This window comes from Peromyscus eremicus, chromosome 15, assembly GCF_949786415.1.
Source record: "Peromyscus eremicus chromosome 15, PerEre_H2_v1, whole genome shotgun sequence".
NCBI lineage: Eukaryota > Metazoa > Chordata > Mammalia > Rodentia > Cricetidae > Peromyscus > Peromyscus eremicus.
Genome location: NC_081431.1, coordinates 24,453,190 through 24,471,382, shown reverse-complemented (window position 1 = coordinate 24,471,382; position 18,193 = coordinate 24,453,190). Strand labels below are relative to the sequence as shown.

The window sequence follows — 18,193 nt, the reverse complement described above, 5'->3', positions numbered from 1 at the left end:
AACTTTAAAATCTTGAACTATGATTTGCCATGGTATGGTGAAATTAAAAAAAAAAAAAATGATATGCCAGTGTACTTTTGGGGTCTTCAGCATCCCTCCAATGATGTTAACAGAGCAACTAAGCAAAACTACAAACAACATTCAACAAAGTTTCGTGACAAGGTTTTGCCACAAGCCCCAAATTACAAGCGAATCCCAGGAGGCCAGTGTGATACTGATGTCTGTGTGAAATAAAACAAAGACCACGGCGCCTGGTGTGCAGCGCAGTGGGAGAGGGATGTCGGGCGCGGCTCTGGGCCCATTCCCAGCACTACAAAAACTAAAATATAAAAGTAAAGTGGTGAGGCGCATGCAGACTTGGAAGAGGGGAACCCCAAAAGACCCAGCGGATGGACCTGGAGAGCTGTAGCTGCACGCAGAACGGCGAGTGACCCACAGTGTGGCCTGAAGGCTTGGAGTGCTCACCCCTGGGAGCCTTCAGAACCAACTCCCGAGGACAAAACACCACTCTGAGGAGAGGTGGCCGGGAGCAGAATCAGAACTGAGCAAAGCAGGCGACCGTGGTAAAGGAGTAAGCAGAGACAGATAAAAGTGGGAGATGAACTCCAGAAGCAGGGTCACTGTTTCCTTTTGTTTCCCAAGCTCTAGGTGTTGAGCCTAGTGCCTCCCAGGCAATTGAGCTATAGCCCCAGCCCGCCACATTTTTAATCTACCTGAAAATAGAGGAGCTTTGTTAAGATAGAAAAACCATCAAACCAAGACCCCTTTGAGGGACTGGTTTGCCTGCCTGCCTGCCTGTGCGCCGCGTGCATGCAGTGTCCATGAAGGCCAGAAGAGGGCATCAGAAACCACGAGCCTGGGGTTAGAGGTGATTGTGAGATGGCAGGTGGGTGCTGGGAACCAAACCAGGGTCCTCTGCAAGAGCAAGAACTTAACCACCGAGTCATTTCTCCAGCACTCAAGACACCTTTAGACTTCATGAAACCTAGTTACATAAATATTAGCAGACAAGCCATCAATCTATAGGCATCTCTATAAGGAAGAGCGAGGCTAAGGGACAAAATTACATCTCTAGCGATCTGTGACAACGAGAGCATGCCAAGAAGACATTTTAAAAAGCGCATGAAATACAACATATTTCAAAATAGCCTATAAATATTTTAAACTATGCAAGGCTTGGAAGAAAAAAAAAACCATAAATTAGAATTGGGAAAATTTACAAGTGAAATGGCAGATTTCAAAAAAATAAATGGAAGTTGAAAAAGTTAGCTTAGAAGTAAAAACTAAGACCTAAGGCATGAACCCCTGAGTTTGATTCCCAGCCGTGGCGGAGGCGTGGGGGGGGGGGGGGGCAGGGAAGGGCAGAGAAGGAAGGAAGGTAGGAAAAAATCAAACCTAACAAACATCTGAAACTTAGAGGAAAATTTTTACTGAAAAATACTGGAAGAGATGAAAAGGTTTTGAAATGGTAAATGTTGAGGATAAGCAAAGAACCAACATATGGACAAGTGAAGCCCCTATGGGACAAAAACTGAAGCAAAGGGCAAAATTCCACAAACGGTGATTTGAGAACGCTTTCCAAAGAAGAAAAAAATAAAAGGATTTGAAATTTCATATTGGGCCAGGCGGTGGTGGCGCACGCCTCTAATCCCAGCACTCGGGAGGCAGAGGCAGTCGGACCTCTGTGAGTTCGAGGCCAGCCTGGTCTACAGAGCGAGTTCCAGGACACCCAAGGCTACACAGAGAAACCCTGTCTCCAAAAACAAACAAATGAAACTTCACATTGGAAAGAGTGGATTGTGGCTGGACACAAAGCTCAGTAGTACAGCCTTACCTAACATGTGCTGGGGCCTAAACTTGGTCTTCAGCATGGGAAAGGGAGCACACTGGATACCTAGGGTACCAGCTAGAACAACTATAGCAAAGTATTCTCTAGTACTGAGTGGGATGGGACATACCTGTAATTCTAACGCTTCAGAAGAGCAGGCATTCATGGCCAACCTTGGTTACACAGTAAGTTGAGGCCAGCCTGGGCTATATGAGACTATGTTTAAAAAAAAAAAATTGGGACCTCATTTTTTTTCAACGTGCATGAATTATAAGGGAAAATTAAGTAAACTTACAACAAGTTTTATCACCAGATGAGGGAGGAACATTGAAGAAACTGTGAACTAAAGATTTTTATATCCAGTAATTTTGACCTTTCACAAAGGCTTAATAATATGCAGAAAAATAAAAAGATTATTATCCCCATGAGCCCTTCTTGTGCATGCCAGAGAAGAACTTCACATGAGCAAAATGGCTACACACAGACCCTAGTTTTAGCAGTATAAAGTATGTAGTTACTGAGGAATTAAATGAAGGTTAAAAAGGAGATTTTTTTTTCTTTTCTTACTGTGTCTTGGGGAATGCTAGGCAAGTGATGTACCTTCACAATTGATCACAAAGTCAGTGGCTTAAAGCATTAAAAATTAATTCTTTCTCCATTCCGGAGGTCAGAAATCCAAAACCAATTTTACCTGACCGGTCACAAGGTGTCAGCAGGCTGTGCTACCTGAAGATGTTCTGGGGAGGGTCCATTTCTTGCTTCTCCTCCTGCAGCTTGACTTGCAACAGAATCACCCCAATCTCAGTCTCCATGGTTACACATCTTCCTTCTGTGTATAAGCTCCCTCTGCCTCCCTTGTGAGGACAGCTATGATTTATTTAAGACCCACCCAGATAATTGGGGGACAGAGTTCCTTTCCCAAGATCCTCAACACAAAGATGGGTGCAAAGTCTGCTACGCACAGGGACTGTCATGGGTCCCGGGGTTAAAGAGCGGAGGAGGGCTTTCTAAAGGGCTGCTCTCCAGCCCTCCATAATGGCAGGACTTGTTAACGTTCCAGTACTGTAACACGGGCCTGAGACTAACCTTTTCTCTTTATAAGCAGTGTCCAGCTCAGTCTGAGATGCTTCCTTCATGGTAATTTGCTGCTTTGAGTCCCAGAACACAGGTGAATATCACATAAAAAGCCAAAAGTGAATAAAGCTGAGTGTTCATCTCACCTTCAGAATATGGAAACCAGACAGAGAAGAACTCAGAGTCCCATAGGCCCCTTCTTCAATGACTGAACACCTTCCAGTAGACCCTGCTTACTTATTTATTTTCAGGTTTATTACACTTATTTATGTGTACGTATGTGTCTGTGTGAATGTGTGTCACATGTGTGCAATTCCCTCAGAGGCCAGAAGAGGGTGTCAGATCTCTGGAGCTGGAGTGACAGGTGGTTGTAAGCCACCCAACATGGGTGGCGGGTACTGAAGTCTGCTTCCTCTGCAAGAACAGTGTATGCTCTTAATCGGCGAAACATCTAATAGCAAGTAGTTCAAGATGGCTTGAAACTCATTATGTCATCTAGAATGACCTTGAACTTTCAATCCTCCTGCCTTCACTTTCCAAGGGTTAGAATTAATTGTAGAACACCACTCCAAGTGAGTTCCCATTTCTTAAAGGTTTTACAATCGCCTGCTAATGCCTTTCTGCATGTGGAGATCAGAGGTCCATGCTGGGTGTCTTTCTCAGTCACCTGCCACTTTATTTTTTGAAACAGGGCCTCTCTCTAAACCTGGAGTTCACTATTTCAGCCAGATCACCTGGCCAGCAAGCTCCAAGGAGTCTCTGCCTCCCCAGCATCCAGCTTGATCTAATCCAGGCCTTCAGGCTCATACAGCAAGTGTTTACCATCTCCCCAGACTGACTGTTTGAATAGTAGGTTTTAGGGGCCATTCCTCATCTCAACTATAATAGACCCTAAAAATTATCTTTTTAAGTATTTACTTTTGTTACTTTTTAATTATGTGTATATGTGTGGGTATGTGCATATTAGTGCAGGTATACACAGATATCAAGATAAGAGTGACAGGTTCCCCTGGAGCTTGAGTTATAGACAGCTGTGAACCGGCCGTTGAGGGTGCTGGGAACTAAACTCAGGTCCTCTACAAGAACAGCATCCACTCTTAACCACCAAGCCGTCTCTCCATCTCAGCAATTGTTTTCTTCTTTTACGTTTAATGGTACTAGGGATTGAGCCTAGGGTTCCACACTTGCTAGTAAGCACTCTGCTACTGAAAATATGCCCGTGTGTCAGGTCCTTTCTTTTCTTCTTCTTCTTCTTCTTCTTCTCCTTTTCTTTTGGAGACTGAGGCTCACTAAACTGCCCAGGCTGGCCTTGAACTTGGAATCTTCCTCCTTCAGCCTTCAGATTTGCTTGGATAGCAGGACTGCACCATGAGGCTGAGCATGTAATCACTTTTTAAATGGCAGAATATAGATGGCAGATGCAAAAAAAAAAAGTATTCAAACTGTTTTCAGTAATCATAACTGATACTGATATTAGTATCATTAGTCTGAGAGTGCTAATTATGTGTTACAGAATAAAACAAATGAGTAGTTATGGGATATTCAATTGTTGCTTCTTACGTGTGCAAAAACTAGAACTCATGGTGTGGGAAAAGAAACAAGTAAAGTGTAAAAAAAAAATCAAATCTCTAGACTCAAATGCTATCCAGAAACCTCATTGTCCACTCACTAATGCCCTTCACAGCACATGCACATCTACCCTTTTTCTGTGTAACTTCCCAGCTCTGTCTCTGAAAACCGACTCCCCAGACAATGGTTATCCAGTAAAAAAAAAAAAAAAAAAAAAAAAAAAAAGAGCATTCCTGGTGTACAAAATAGTGCTTCTGCACCACTGCTATACAAGATCCCAAGCCTTCCTAGAGAAGTGGGTGGTTCCGGGTTTGAAGTAAAAACATGCACGATGTCTGAGGGGAAGTAAAAGGAAGGAGAGCAGTGAGAGAACCAGCGACAGGGAGAGCGGAGACCCAGCAGATCGATCAGTTCCTAGACTACGCATTTACAAATGCAAATAAAGACATGAGAAAGGGCCTAGACTGGATCCCAGGCATTAAAAAAAAAAAAAAAATGGTAAACCAGGCCTTACCCAGGAAGAAGGGAGCATCACTCAGCCCTGCACACAACAGGCGCAGACCCAGACCAGGGAGGCACTCCAGAGGCCAAGGCAGGAGGATCACAAATTCTAGGCCAGTCATCAATCAATCAATCAATTGCATGTTTTTGAAAGTCAATTGTTGGCAGCATCTAATCAAAACTGCAGGAGAGAGCTTTGACCTGGAGACTTTGAAGACTCTGATTCCAACTAGGAAAGTCTCTGTACAATGTACACATTAAGCCTCCCTCCCAGTCTACTGCCATTAAACATTCCCCAACAACATCTCATCCCCCTCCTAACCATCACCCCCATACCTGAAGGAAGATAAGGGCTGGTTTCATATCCACTGAGTATATCCAGTATCTCATTCAATTATGAATCCCATTGTAAATCCATAAAAAGGGCACTCTGGACTAATAAATCAGGTTTGACAACCTGAATAAGCCTGGTCCGCCCGTAAACATCCCTATTCTGTGTGCATGCACACCAGCAGCTATCTGGATGCATGCTGCAATCACCCTGGAACTTTTTAAAATTTCTAATGCGGATGGCACCCCCCAAGTTAAACAGGAAATAAGATGCCATGAGTGCAAGGGGACCCATATTTTGTAAGTTCCCTGGATGATGACAAGGTTCAGCTAGATTGCAAGCATGGTTACACAAAATTCCATTTCTGGAGCAACGAGGTGAAGGAAGGGCAAGACTTTTGAACTATGGGCTACAAATGCCATCATTTAAGGCCAAGGCCTTGGCCCCTGGGGCAGCCCCTGGGGGTGGAAAGTGTACAAAAGCCTCCTTTTGCTTGAACTTGTCAAAATTCAAGATCCTATCTCCAACTTTTTTTTTTTTCACTTTTTCTTTCTGTGGAATTTGACCCTATGAAGTTCTACCACTTTCAAAATTCCCCTTTGGGCTCTAATAGGGCAAAACTGAAGACTAAGACCTACCCCCACCCCCCATGAAGCAGTAAAAAGTGTAAACATTTAAGAACCTAAGACACAGAGAGAGTCCATTCTGCCTGCATGGACTTCCGTCTGAGCCACACGTTGACCAAGAGCTAGAGGAAGGAGTACCACACATCTCTCTCCTCTACATCTTGATCACCAAGGACACTTTACAGAGCCCAGAGCACGGTGCAGCCTGGCTGGGCTCTGGTGCTTTGCTGTAATTGATCCGTCAACCTCTATGTGGGCTTGAAGTTATGGCAATGTCACTTTACCGGGGACCAGGGTGCATGATCTGCAGAGAGCAAAGGAAGAATCAGAGAGCCTCAGAGATGTGGGCCTAGGAAGGACCTCAGAGCCTCACTCTAAACTTCAGGTGCTGCCTCAACTCCCTTGCTTACAGGTGAGGGGACTGGGGTACAAAGAGGTGGAAGGGACGTAAGGCTGTTGATGCAACAGGAGGTGGGATGCGCTCTGCAGCCTGTTCAGAATGCTTCCCTGCCTCCACGCTAGACCTCAGGCCCAGTTTCCTGCTGAGCTCTTATCAAGGAAGGAAAATGGAGACTGGACAGGGAACTTGGGAACGCTACAGCCCTCCCAGCTGACACATCCAAGACACCAAGGCTTGGAAGAGGTGAGTCAGTAGCCTCAAGTGTGTGCTTCAGGCACATTTTTAATGAAAAGCAATTTCCAGCTGCTGCTTGGAGAAGGGAAATAAAGAATCAGGAAGAGGCATCACTGTCACAAGATCCCAGATACCTCTAGAGTGTTAAGGATATAGGCTTCGCTCTAAAAAAGCAAGAGCCTCACTGACCCCCCCCCCCCCAGCTACCTCTATGTGTCTTTGCAGCTGCTACATGCCAGTGCTACAGGAAGCATAAAATAGAACCGTTTCTACAGGCCTATGCTACACACGTACACAAGGAAATAAGACTATAAACCAAATGCTATAATAGCAATTCAAGGAGGAACACACAAATAGATGGAGGAAAGGGGGAAGCCAGTATTTGATGGGCTAAGCCTCACCAGCATGGAGCTGGGATACTCATCATGTCAGGCCTCCAACAACAGAGCTGGGCTTCAGATCACAAACTGGCTCACCTTTAGAAGAAAAGTGAGAGCCACACCATAAAACTCCTTACCACCCTGCCGAGGGAAAGCCTGGGAGTGGGAGTCAAGCATCATGTTGTCCTCCCCGGAAACCATCTTTGTAAACTGAAACCAATCCATCTTAGATGACAACTGGGCTGAGCACAGGAGACAGAATTAGCTCACTGCAAAAGAGCCGTGTTGGGTAGCTGTAGAGATGGCTCAGTGGTTAAGAACAGTAACTCAGCTGGGTGTAGTGGGCCCTCCCTGGGACTCCTCTTGGATATCCTGTTGTGGCCCTGTGTCCTGGAGATCCTGCAGCTTTGGGTCTGCAGGACCGGCCCCTTCACATACTCCAGCAGATCACAGATGGGGTGGATGTTGGGGTAAGCCAACTCATAATCCTGGTTCTGGGACCCGGTAGTTGCAGGGTTGGTCAGCCTGCCAGCTCTGCCCTGTCTTCCACCAGGGAGAGCTCTCATGCATTGCCCTGGCTAGTTCACCCTTTGCAGGGTGAGCAAGGGGCGGGGCCAGTTCTCCTGCTTTCATATCCTCAGGGTTGGCTCTCCTTCACCTACACCTCCTCGGTTAGTCCTACTGTGTTACCCAAGCAAGGTGTAGGGGCCACTCTCCCAAGTGCTGTAGCTGGTGAGGGGCAGGGCCAGCTCTCCCACTTTTATGACCTCAGGGCCAGCTCTCCCACCTGCTACAGGCATCGAGGGGCAAGAGGGGAAGGCATCTCTCCTCTGCCCATATCACCATGTGGCAGATGAGGGGCAGGACCATGCTCATATTCTTGAGGCAGTTCACCCACACCCCTGTCAAAAGGGTCAGCTCTTCTGTGCTGCCCAGGCAGGGAGGTGGCACACATCTTTAATCCCAGTATTAATGCCAAGCAGAGGCAGGCAGATCTCTGAGTTTGAGGCTATCCTTGTCTATAGAGTGAGTTCCAGGACAACCAGGGCTATACAGAGAAACCCTTTCTCAAAAAGAAGGAGGAGGAGGAGGAGGAGGAGGAGGAGGAGGAGGAGGAGGAGGAGAAGGAAAGAAGGAAGGAAGAAGAAAGAAAGGGGAAAAAAGAAAAGAAAAAGAAAATTGACTGCTCTTCTAAAGACCTAGGTTCTATTCCCAGCACCTACATGGTAGCTCACAGCTAGGGAACCAATGCTCTCTTCTGGATTCCACAGGTACCAGGCATGTACAGGTATAACACCCATATACATAAAATTTTTTTAAAAAGCCATGCTGGGGATCCCACTCCTAACAAGGGTACCCAAGAAAATAAGATGAGAAGGGAAGCCATGCCCATTCAATGGCACCAACTCCATTCACTCCTCAGCTGGATCAGCAGCAGGTCTCGAGCATACCCAACACTGCTCTGTACTGTGGAAATGCACCATTCGGGGTGGGGTAGGATACAGAAGCAAAAACAAAAACCAAAACCTGCTGTAGTAAGAAGCCTAGGATGCCAGCGAGGTGGTTCCGCAGGTAAAACGCTTGCCGTGCAAGTCCAATGACTGAGGTCGACCCTCAGATCCCATGTAAGAGTGGGAGGAAAGAACCATTTCCGTGATGTTGGCCTCCCCATTCCAAGAACCAAAACAATCTCACCACAAACGTGAAAATATAAAACAGCCGCCCAGCTCAACGTGACAGTTCTTCTTGGAATGCCTCACTCAGTATGGACAGGCTTGAAACAATTGAAAAAATAAAAAAAGTCTCGGCAAAGAAGCAAAAGACAAAAGTCACAATGCCCCAAGCCAACTCCATACTATGAATTAAAATCACCAGGATTACTCAGCTAGGTTAGTCGGTTTTCTGTCGCTATTACAAAATACCTGAGACAATCAACTGTTTTGAAAAAATGCTTTTTTGGCTCTCAGTGCCAGAGATTTTGATAGGAGATGAGATGAATGGAAACACATTTGCACTTCATCTTGCAGAAAGGATATCTGCCCCCACGTGCTCTTATTCGTTTAGCATATAAGCACTGCCAATAACTGCTTTGTTCTGACTCTCCAGTTCAGAGGGCACCTGGAGAAGTACAGGGTCGAGACCTGCAGGCACTAACCGGACTCCATGATCCAAAAGTACCTGAAGGCAGGTGTGCAGAAAATGAGACGGTCCGGAGGATGATACCAAAAGAGAACAAGACATCTCGTGTCTTCAAAACATGGCTGACCACCTGGTAGGAGGAGTGAGCAGAGCTCTGGATTGGCTGACTACCTTGGTCCTTCTCCCCGTAAAACCAGCCAGCTGGAGGGAGGGTTTAACCTGCCACCCTCACAGACTGCCAGCCCCTGAATAAAGCACAGCTTAAGATGTGGTCTTGCCTCTGCCTGCTGCTGTTCACAGGACAGGCATCCAAAGCTCTTCATTCTGGTCCCAGCTTCAGTCCACGGTCAACTGGCCTAAACTGTTGCTCAGGTCTGTGCTGGCACAGTACCGCATGGTGGGGACATGTGGCCCAGGAGGTCTTCTCACCTCATCTAACCAGGAAGCAGAGAGAGGGAGGAAGAGGGGAAGGAGCCAGAGTTTCCATATCATCGTCAAGAAACCTTCGGTAATCATTCTACTAGGCCCCGCCTCCAAGAGGTCCCACCACCTCTCCATGGTGCCATGGGTTAAGGACCACACCTTTAACACATGGGCCTTTTGAGGAGCCAAAGCCCAAACTATAGCACCAGCCACAAGTAGTTTTTCCTTTTGTTTTATTTAACTCCCCCAGAGAGTCCAATTAGCAATGTGTCTGAGAAACAATGCTCTAATGCCCTGGCTCATACACTCAAATCAGAACAACCTTGAGAACTTTAGACAGTCATCCACGCTAGTTCAGCAAGCCTGGGCCTGGAGGCTTTATTCTTTACTTTTCCATTTCAGATTATTCCAATACAGGCCAACGATTGAGAACAGCTGCTTAATTGATCAAAGGCATCTACAGGCAAAATTCCCTTCATTTGTAGAAAACTACAAACCTAACCCCAAGGAGAGAACTTCGTTCAATTGGCCTTGAAGAAGGAGGCAAAGTTTCCACCAAACATTGGCTATGGGTGCCCAGTATGTGTTTAACCTGGACTGCCAAATTAAGAAGAGAAAATCCACACACATCTAAGAGCCAGTTTGAAAATGTAGTTCCAGGACAGGTTACGCGTGCTTATGGGAAACAGCAGAAGGGTGAGCTAATATGTTATCTGTCACTTGGCCCATGAGAGACATTAATCTTCCTCTTTGCAAAAAATAAAGAGAAGAAAATGCTTCCATGTGAGTCACATTTCTTCCATCCGGAGACCAAAGCGGAAGAGTTTGCAATGAACAGAGGTAAGAAGGTACAACCAGGCGCCCACCAGGCGCTGTCTCCCAGCGGAAGTATTTCAACATGGACACTGTCTCTGTGGTACGTTCCTCCTCCATCTCCTTTCTTTCCCCAAACACAGACACATACACGGAATTCAGTATGTTCTCAACTCAGGGTGCACTGGTGGAAGTGCCCTCTTCTTGGCCACTTCCTTACACCCAATAGACCCTTGGAGTAGGGATTCTGTCTCCTTCAACTCATTTAAACTAGCCCCGCCTCCAAGGGGTGTAGCTTCAGGAATAAGTGGGAGTAGGGCCAGGAAGATGGCTTAGCATGTAAAAGTGATGGCAGCACAAGCCTTCAGACAGGAATTTGATTCCCAGAACTAACCAAAAACAAACAAACAAACAACAACAAACAAAACCAGCCAGCCATGGTGGCACACATCCCTAATCCCAGCACTCCTACAAAGAGACGGGAGGTGGAGACAAGGAGAATCAGCTGCACGGTCCTGGGCCAGCTAACCAGGATGCTATCAAGTGGCAGAAACAAGACCAACCTTGCCTTAACAGGGTAGAAGGTAAGAACCAACTCCCAAAAGGTGTTATCTGATGCACGAATAGAGCATATGCGCATTCAAGTACAAGCACACACACAAAATAATTTTAAAAGTAAGACTAAGCAGGCTGTAGCCAACACCCTCAGTTCTCAAAGGACACTCATATCCTACCATAGAGAGCCAACCGGGTTCCATGCAGGGGTGTATGGGGATTCAGCTCTCTGTGGGCACAGAATTTGCTAGAAGCGCCTTTTTAAACAACTTTAGAGCCAGTTGCTCTGATGTTTGAAAGTAAACATGGTGCTGAGCATAAAAACTGAAAAGGGAAATGTAAGCATCGCAAGGTATTAATTAATCCCATGCTGCAAGGCTTCTTCTGCTTAGATTAGCTCTGCTTAAAGAAATATTTACCCAAGAAACTCAGAGACAAGTGAAGACAGACGACACACCATACTTAAGATGCTGTGATTTTTAATCATAACAGGGATTAAAGAGCTGGAACAAATGTGATCGGGGCTTACACCAGAACCTAGTTAACCCTTCCCCACCCCCTTCTAAGAAAGCTGACAGCTATTTTAAGCCCACACAGCAGTCTGGCTGTCTGATTTGCGACTTGAGGAACCGAGTCATTTGGCAGCTAGATTTTTTTTTTTTTCCAAGCAGGCATGTATGATGAAGTTAATGCGTTACCAGACCTCAGAGTTAGAAAAGACAACTTCTAGAAAAGACAAAAAGGCTGTTCCGTGGACTACACCGTGCACAGACCAAACCAACAAAACAAATTACAAGTTGTCGAATTTAATTTAATGAAAACAGCAACCCACTCTGTGCCAAGTCCTGTGCTAGGCATTTATATAGACAGTTCCCCTCACCCTCCCACCCACCCTCTGGGGCATATGATACATTAAACCTCTCTTCCAAATGAGAGATGTTAAGGGATTCATATAAGGTCATATAGCAAGTAAGGGACCGAGCTAGGGTTTGAAGCCAAACACAGCATGGACACCTGAATCTAAGCCTGGCACACTTGCCAACCAAATCTGTATGACATAAAATAACAAAGTAAAGAAAATAAGCAGTGGATTGTGTGTGCTCATGGGGGTGGGGTGGGTGGGTATCCATTCATTAATGAAAACATACATAAAGGACAATTAGTAAATGGTAATTACCTATTCCTGAAATGGAACATATGTCCTTCTAACTCAAACTCTACATCAATCATTGGGGTTTCATTTCATTCAGGAACAAAAAAAGCTCCCTAGGAAGCAGCGCAGTATAAACTGGAGGTGAGAGGAATAGAAGAGAGACGCCGCGGCAGAGGAGTGCCTCAAGTTACTAGAGACCAAGACCTGCAGGACCAAAGTCAGGAGGAGAATGGAGCCAACACAGCATCTCCCACTGAGGGCTGGCCAGGGAGGACCCTGAGATCGTCACAGGGAACAGCTAAGAAATTACATTTATTCACTCATTCTAACTTTCTACATGCAAGACACTGCACTCATCGCTGTGGCAGATGCAGGGGGCAGAGGGATGCAGACGCAGACAAAGACCTCAGGAGACTAAAATAGGACCAGCACAGCAGCTTTTAACCTTCACTTGGACACCCCCTCACTAAGAAGTGGGGTTTAGGAAACTAGGGAGAAAGCTCGTTTAATATGCTTGCCCCATAAGCATAAGGATCTGAGTTCAGATCCCCAGGACCAGGAATGGTGACACATGCTTGTAATCCAGTGCTGCAAAAGCAGAGACAGGAGGATCACTGAGGCGTGCCAGTCAGTCAGCCCGGCACACTGGGCAAGCTCCAGGTCCCAGCAAGAGACTCTGTCTCAAAAATACAAAGTGGAGAGCTGGAGAGATGGCTCAACTTGCAGTGAACTCAGATTCAGTTCCCGGCACCCCCCACATGATGGCTGTTTATAACTCAGAGGATTCAATGCCCTCTTCTGGCCTCTACTGGTACTGCATGTATGTGGTATATACACACACACACACACACACACACACACACACACACACACACACACACGAGACACAAGAACAAAAAACAAAACAAGCAAACAAACCAAAAAACACATAAAATTAAAAATAGATCTTAAGAAAAAAGATGAACCACCCAGAGAAACACTCCAGGTTTCCCCCTGGCCTCCAAATGCATATATACACACACGTGTGTAAGCGCTCACACACTCAAACACACATCTAGAAGTGGAGTCCACTTCTATTCCTCTACACTCAGTTGTGATTGACAGAAAATAGCAGAAGTGACCTGTAATCCTCAGAAGGCCAAGCCTTAACAGTGTCGTCCTCCTTACAACAGGCCCTCCGGAAAACCAACTACCAAACAAAAGACCCATTGCGCGATGAAGAATCATAAGCCAGTCATTAGATTCAACAGCCACACCGAAGACTACTAAAGCACCAGCCATGTAAGTGAAACCTTCTAGGACTTTCCAGTCTACTCACCAAAAAAAAAAAAAAAAAAAAAAAAAGAACCCACAGAATGTTCACCATGTACACCAGAAGAGCAGTCCATTCAAGCTCTGCCTGAGTCCCCAGGCCATGGATCATGAACAAAACACACAGCTGTTGCTCCTAGCCTGTCATAAGGTAGTCGTCAGCCACAGGTAACTGTATCCAGAGATTACCAGTAGCTCTGTTACTATATGGTTATTACCTTGGGTCAAGACTTTCCCTCTGGACCTCAATTCCTTACCCATAAATCGAGTCTACACTAGATGCCTAAGATGCTTTTCAGTTCTGATGGTCAGACCACAGTCCAGACAGTGTGTCCTAGGAATACGGAGAGAACAACTCTTTCAGGAGTAGGTAAAGCAGTCACAGACCAGGGGTCAAATGCCTTGGAGGGACATTGCAGGGCGTGTAAGTGTTCAATAAATACATTATGGTTTAGTAATGCAATGTTTCCCTTAGGCTCCTGTATTGAAATCTTCATCCCCAGCTGATGGTGCTATGTTAGGGGTGGTAGAAATTTCAGGAAGTGGGCCCTACCTGGAGGAAGGAAGAAATGAGGATATGCCTTTGAAAGCTAGATCTGGCTCCCAGGCTCCTCACCACCATCTCCCTCTGCTTCCTTAATGCCGTGAGGTAAGTCACTTCTGCCACAGGCTCAATCATGACCGGCAGTAAGGAGCACTCCACTGAGCGGAGTATTTGCTTCTGTGGGCAAGTGCACACCCGAGTGTTGCCCTCCTGCTGGCCACATGCCAGGTGTGTGAGCAATCCTAGAGGGCTGGGGTTCCCCTCTGCCACCTCCACCAACAACCAGAACCATTGACCAAAACCTCTGAATCCGTGAGCTAAAATGAACCCACCCTGCTTTAAGTTGTATGAGTCAGGGATTCCACCACAGTGACCAAAGTCTGACTGGTACAAAACAGTTTTCACTGTTTGACGCTAACAAAGCTCTGTGAGTCTCATCTCCCAGTTTTCCACCTGAAAAATAGACAACACTAATGTACCTATTTCGACACGAAGCCTTTGTGAAAGTCCCACGCAAAGCAATCATCACCAGCATGCAATGAAGACAACAAATTTACCAAATATGCAAGCATTAGGAGGATGTAAGAGTCCGAAGTCCAAGCACTAGTCTTAAATGGTAGCTTTGCTAATTCGGCTGTGAGGACCCTGACAGGCAGCAGCCTCCCTGAGCCTGTATCCTAGTTCATACAAACAGACCTGTGGAGACACATCTGATAGAAAAGTGGTAAGATTTAAATGAGGCCTTGCAAGTGAAAACATATATATAGATTGGGCTTCATCATTATATGCATTTGGGGTGGGGTGCATGCAGGAAGACAGGCTCTCGGGTATCCAGATCCTCTTCCCTCTACTTCCTGGATGCTGGGATGGCAGGTATGCATTACCACACCTGGAACAGTGGTGCTGAGGATGTTATCCAGGGCTTCCTGCATGCGGGACAAGCACTCTACCAACTGCAATACTGACAGGTATGTGTGTTTCTTAAGTATGCTGAAGTTCAGCCAGGGACACACCATCCCACCTAACCCTTTGTGTCTCTTTGGGACTCTGGGAAAAAAAAAGAGAGAGAGAGGCATACATCCAGAGAATCACTCCATCCAGTGCTGATTCTGAAAAATTGCCAACCCTTGGAAGAGGAAGTCTCGGGCTCATTTTCCAAGGTACCTAACAAGGCAACAATGCATTTGCATTTTACAGTCTGTGCTTTTCCAAAACAAGGAGCAAATGCCCGGTGGCTTTAACCCTGAAATCCCCATGATGGCACATTTCTAGGGACAGACACTGCTCAATAGAGAGGTGGATGTAGCTGCAGAAGGCACTTACTGGGGAGCACAGGGGGAAAAAGAGATGGTCTTCTGCTCCCAGCCCTGCGCAGGTCTTGGCTGACATGGTGTTTGAATACACCAGAGTCCAGCATCAACTACAAAGGGCTAGGAGGCAGGACCCAGTCCATAAACTCAGCCTGTGCCTATGGACACCCCACCTGCCCTCATCCTTTCTCCCCACCTCACCCTTCTCAAGGCTGAACCCCCAGCCTCCTGTGTTGTCTGCATTGGGAACACAACCAGCCATGGCTCCATCTCTTATTGACCACCACTATCTGTGAATCCAGAGTTACTATAGAAACTACACTATGCAGCCCCCAGACATTCGCTCAGAAAAGAAGCTACATGTTTAGTACTAGAGGAAAAAAAAAGTGGGATCCAGAAAGTTGAAGGCAAGCCTCAAGCCCAGTATTTCTTAAGGTCTGGTTGCAATTACTTCATTAGGTCACCCAGACACTCAATGTCCCCTAAATACATCGAGCTAGAAGAACTAGACTATTTGGTTTAGTTGGTTGGTTGGTTGGTTGGTTGGTTGGTTGGTTGGTTGGTTGGTTGGTTTTCTCTGATAGGACTATGTGGCCCAGAAAAGCCACTAACTTGTGGCAATCCCTCTGCCTCAGCATTCCAACTGCAGGAGATTATACTAAGAATTGGACTTTTCTTGAAATTTGTATGTACACACATTAGTTTTTGACACCTAGCTGTGACCAAATGCAGAGGACTGTAAGAATAAAACAATTTTTTAATCTGATTAGTTTTTTTTTAATCCTAGTTCTTTAAAAACTAGCACCCATGGGGCTGCAGAGCCCCATCACACTGCTCTTGCAGAGGTCTAGAGCTCAGTTCCCAGAACCCACATCAAGCAACTCAGAAATATATGTCACTCAGGCTCCAGGGAGATCCAATGCCTCTGGACTCCGGGGAATACCTTCATTCACATGCACATAACCACATACAGACACATAATTAAAAATAATTTTTAAAAATATAGCACTGGGGAACCAAACAAGACAAAAGCCAATTTCTCAGTGTGTGTGTGTGTGTGTGCAAGAAAATTAAATCATAACCATAATGAAAAGTTACACTTTTAAGAAACTGCTTACCAAATCCACAGGCCCAGACACACATGAACCCAAACATCGAATATCTTGGGCCAACCAGATCTATTCTGAGATAGAGAAGTGAGATATGATCTTGGCTGACAGCTCCCCTCTGGTCCCAGCCATACTCAGCAACCCAGCTCTGCATTCCAAGGCAGAGCTTGATAACTGCGGGGTGAAGAAGTGGTACCTCTAGTTCTAGCAAATATGATTGAGAAAAGTTGTTTGGGGGGGTGGGTATGATTCACCAATTCATACATCTGCATGAGAAAAGGGATGTAATTCTAAACACAAGTGACCTCTGGACACCTAACTGACACTCCAAAGATGTTTTGCAAATTGAAGGAAATGGACACCTGATGGCAGTTCTTGCACAATATACTAACCCGTGGTCGCGGAAGAAGAGAGATCGGAGCAAGTTTGCCCCCGCGTCAAAAGTTCTCTTCTCAAAACCATCCACACCCAGTCTATACAGAACTCACCTAAATTTCACTCGTTAACAAGCACACTGTGCATGCTGAGTATCCCTGCGTCTTTCTTTGGGTTATAAGTGGGGGAAATGGGACGGGAGCACAATTAAGAGAAGAAGCCTTTGCACAGAAAGGCACGGTTCCCGGGCACCGTGGAAACTCCAACTGCAGTCTCAGAAGCCAGCAAGGTGCTTCACCACTCACTACAGCGTGGCCAGCCTTAGACACAACCGCTGGTCCAGCACGCACGTTTCCACTCCACCCCTCCCCCAAGGGTGGCTTTGGCCTTGGCCCTGCAAATTCCAGCCGTCTCGGCTAAATTCTTCATCAGCAACTGCTGAGATTTAACAGCGCACCACAAAACTGGAAAACGGCTTTCACCTGACCACTACACCAATGACTGGCACATGCAAAAGAGCCGTGCGAAAGCAAACATTTGGGGAGTGACTTTAGCAACTAGATCCAGCTACTTGGAATTAAAAAAAAAAAAAAAATTAAGCTGGTCAGGAAACAGGCTTTTAAAACACCTCCCCAAAGCACCTCCCGTGGAAGCCCAGCAGGTAAATAACACCAGCGCTTCCTTAAAAGCTTTCAAAAGAACCAGGCGTCCAGGCTGCGCTGCTCTGGCTTCTCCGGGAAGTAACTTAATCCAGCCTTGGCGGGCAAGGATGGGAGTCTGCAGGTGGGAGAAGGGGGTGAGGCAGGGCACCTCAAACTTTGCAGGTGCTCTTTTTAGCTGTTCTGGGCAGGAGCTGAGAAAGGCCTAACCCACCTGCTCTGCGTCCAGGACAGCTGGCATCCCATCCACCCAGACCTGCCCCCTCGGGTACTTCCCTCCCGGTGGCCTCTCACCTTGGCCTCAAAAGAGATGCCATGCTGGAAGGCGTCCTCGTTATGCAAAGGGATCCGCAGGTCGTGTCCATCGTCCACAAGGTTGTACTTGGTTTTGCTGGGCATGGTGACCCGCGGTGGACCCGCTGCTCCAGGGGCGGCGGTGGCGGCGGCAAGAAAGAGCTGGCGAGACCCCGGGGAGGGAACCGTGAGGCCAGGCGAGGCGGCGGCGGGGACCCGGGTTGTGCAGTGGGCAGCCTGGATGCCAGGCAGTGGCGGGGAGGGGGGGACCCGGAGCGGAGCAGAGGGCCGAGCGGCAAGGGCGGCGCGGATGCGGCTGGTGTGAGCAGCTCGGTGGCCGAGGTCTGGCTAACCGGGAGGCGGCCGGGCGGCCGGGAGGCGGGAGCGGGTGGCACGGAGCCCCAGACCGGGACGCCGAGCGAAGGGCGCACGGCCCGTAGCGGGGCTAGACCCGGAGCCCGATCCCGAGCTCGGCGCGCACAGCCCGGGACGAGGAAGAAAGGCGGCAGCGGCGGCGGCGGCGGCGGCGGCGGAGCAGGGTGCCTGTCACGGAGACGCCGGATCG

General features: G+C 47.1%; 1 protein-coding gene across 1 annotated transcript in view; it reads right to left on the bottom strand.

Moving 5' to 3' along the window:
- Nucleotides 1-17,801, bottom strand: part of LOC131925140 (carboxyl-terminal PDZ ligand of neuronal nitric oxide synthase protein) — a 294,348-nt gene extending 276,547 nt beyond the window's left edge. Inside the window, exon 1 of the mRNA XM_059280412.1 lies at nucleotides 17,629-17,801. Coding sequence (XP_059136395.1) covers nucleotides 17,629-17,733 — 105 coding nt within the window. The 5' untranslated portion in view covers nucleotides 17,734-17,801. The remainder of the gene's footprint in view (nucleotides 1-17,628) is intronic.
- Nucleotides 17,802-18,193: the final 392 nt, after the last annotated feature.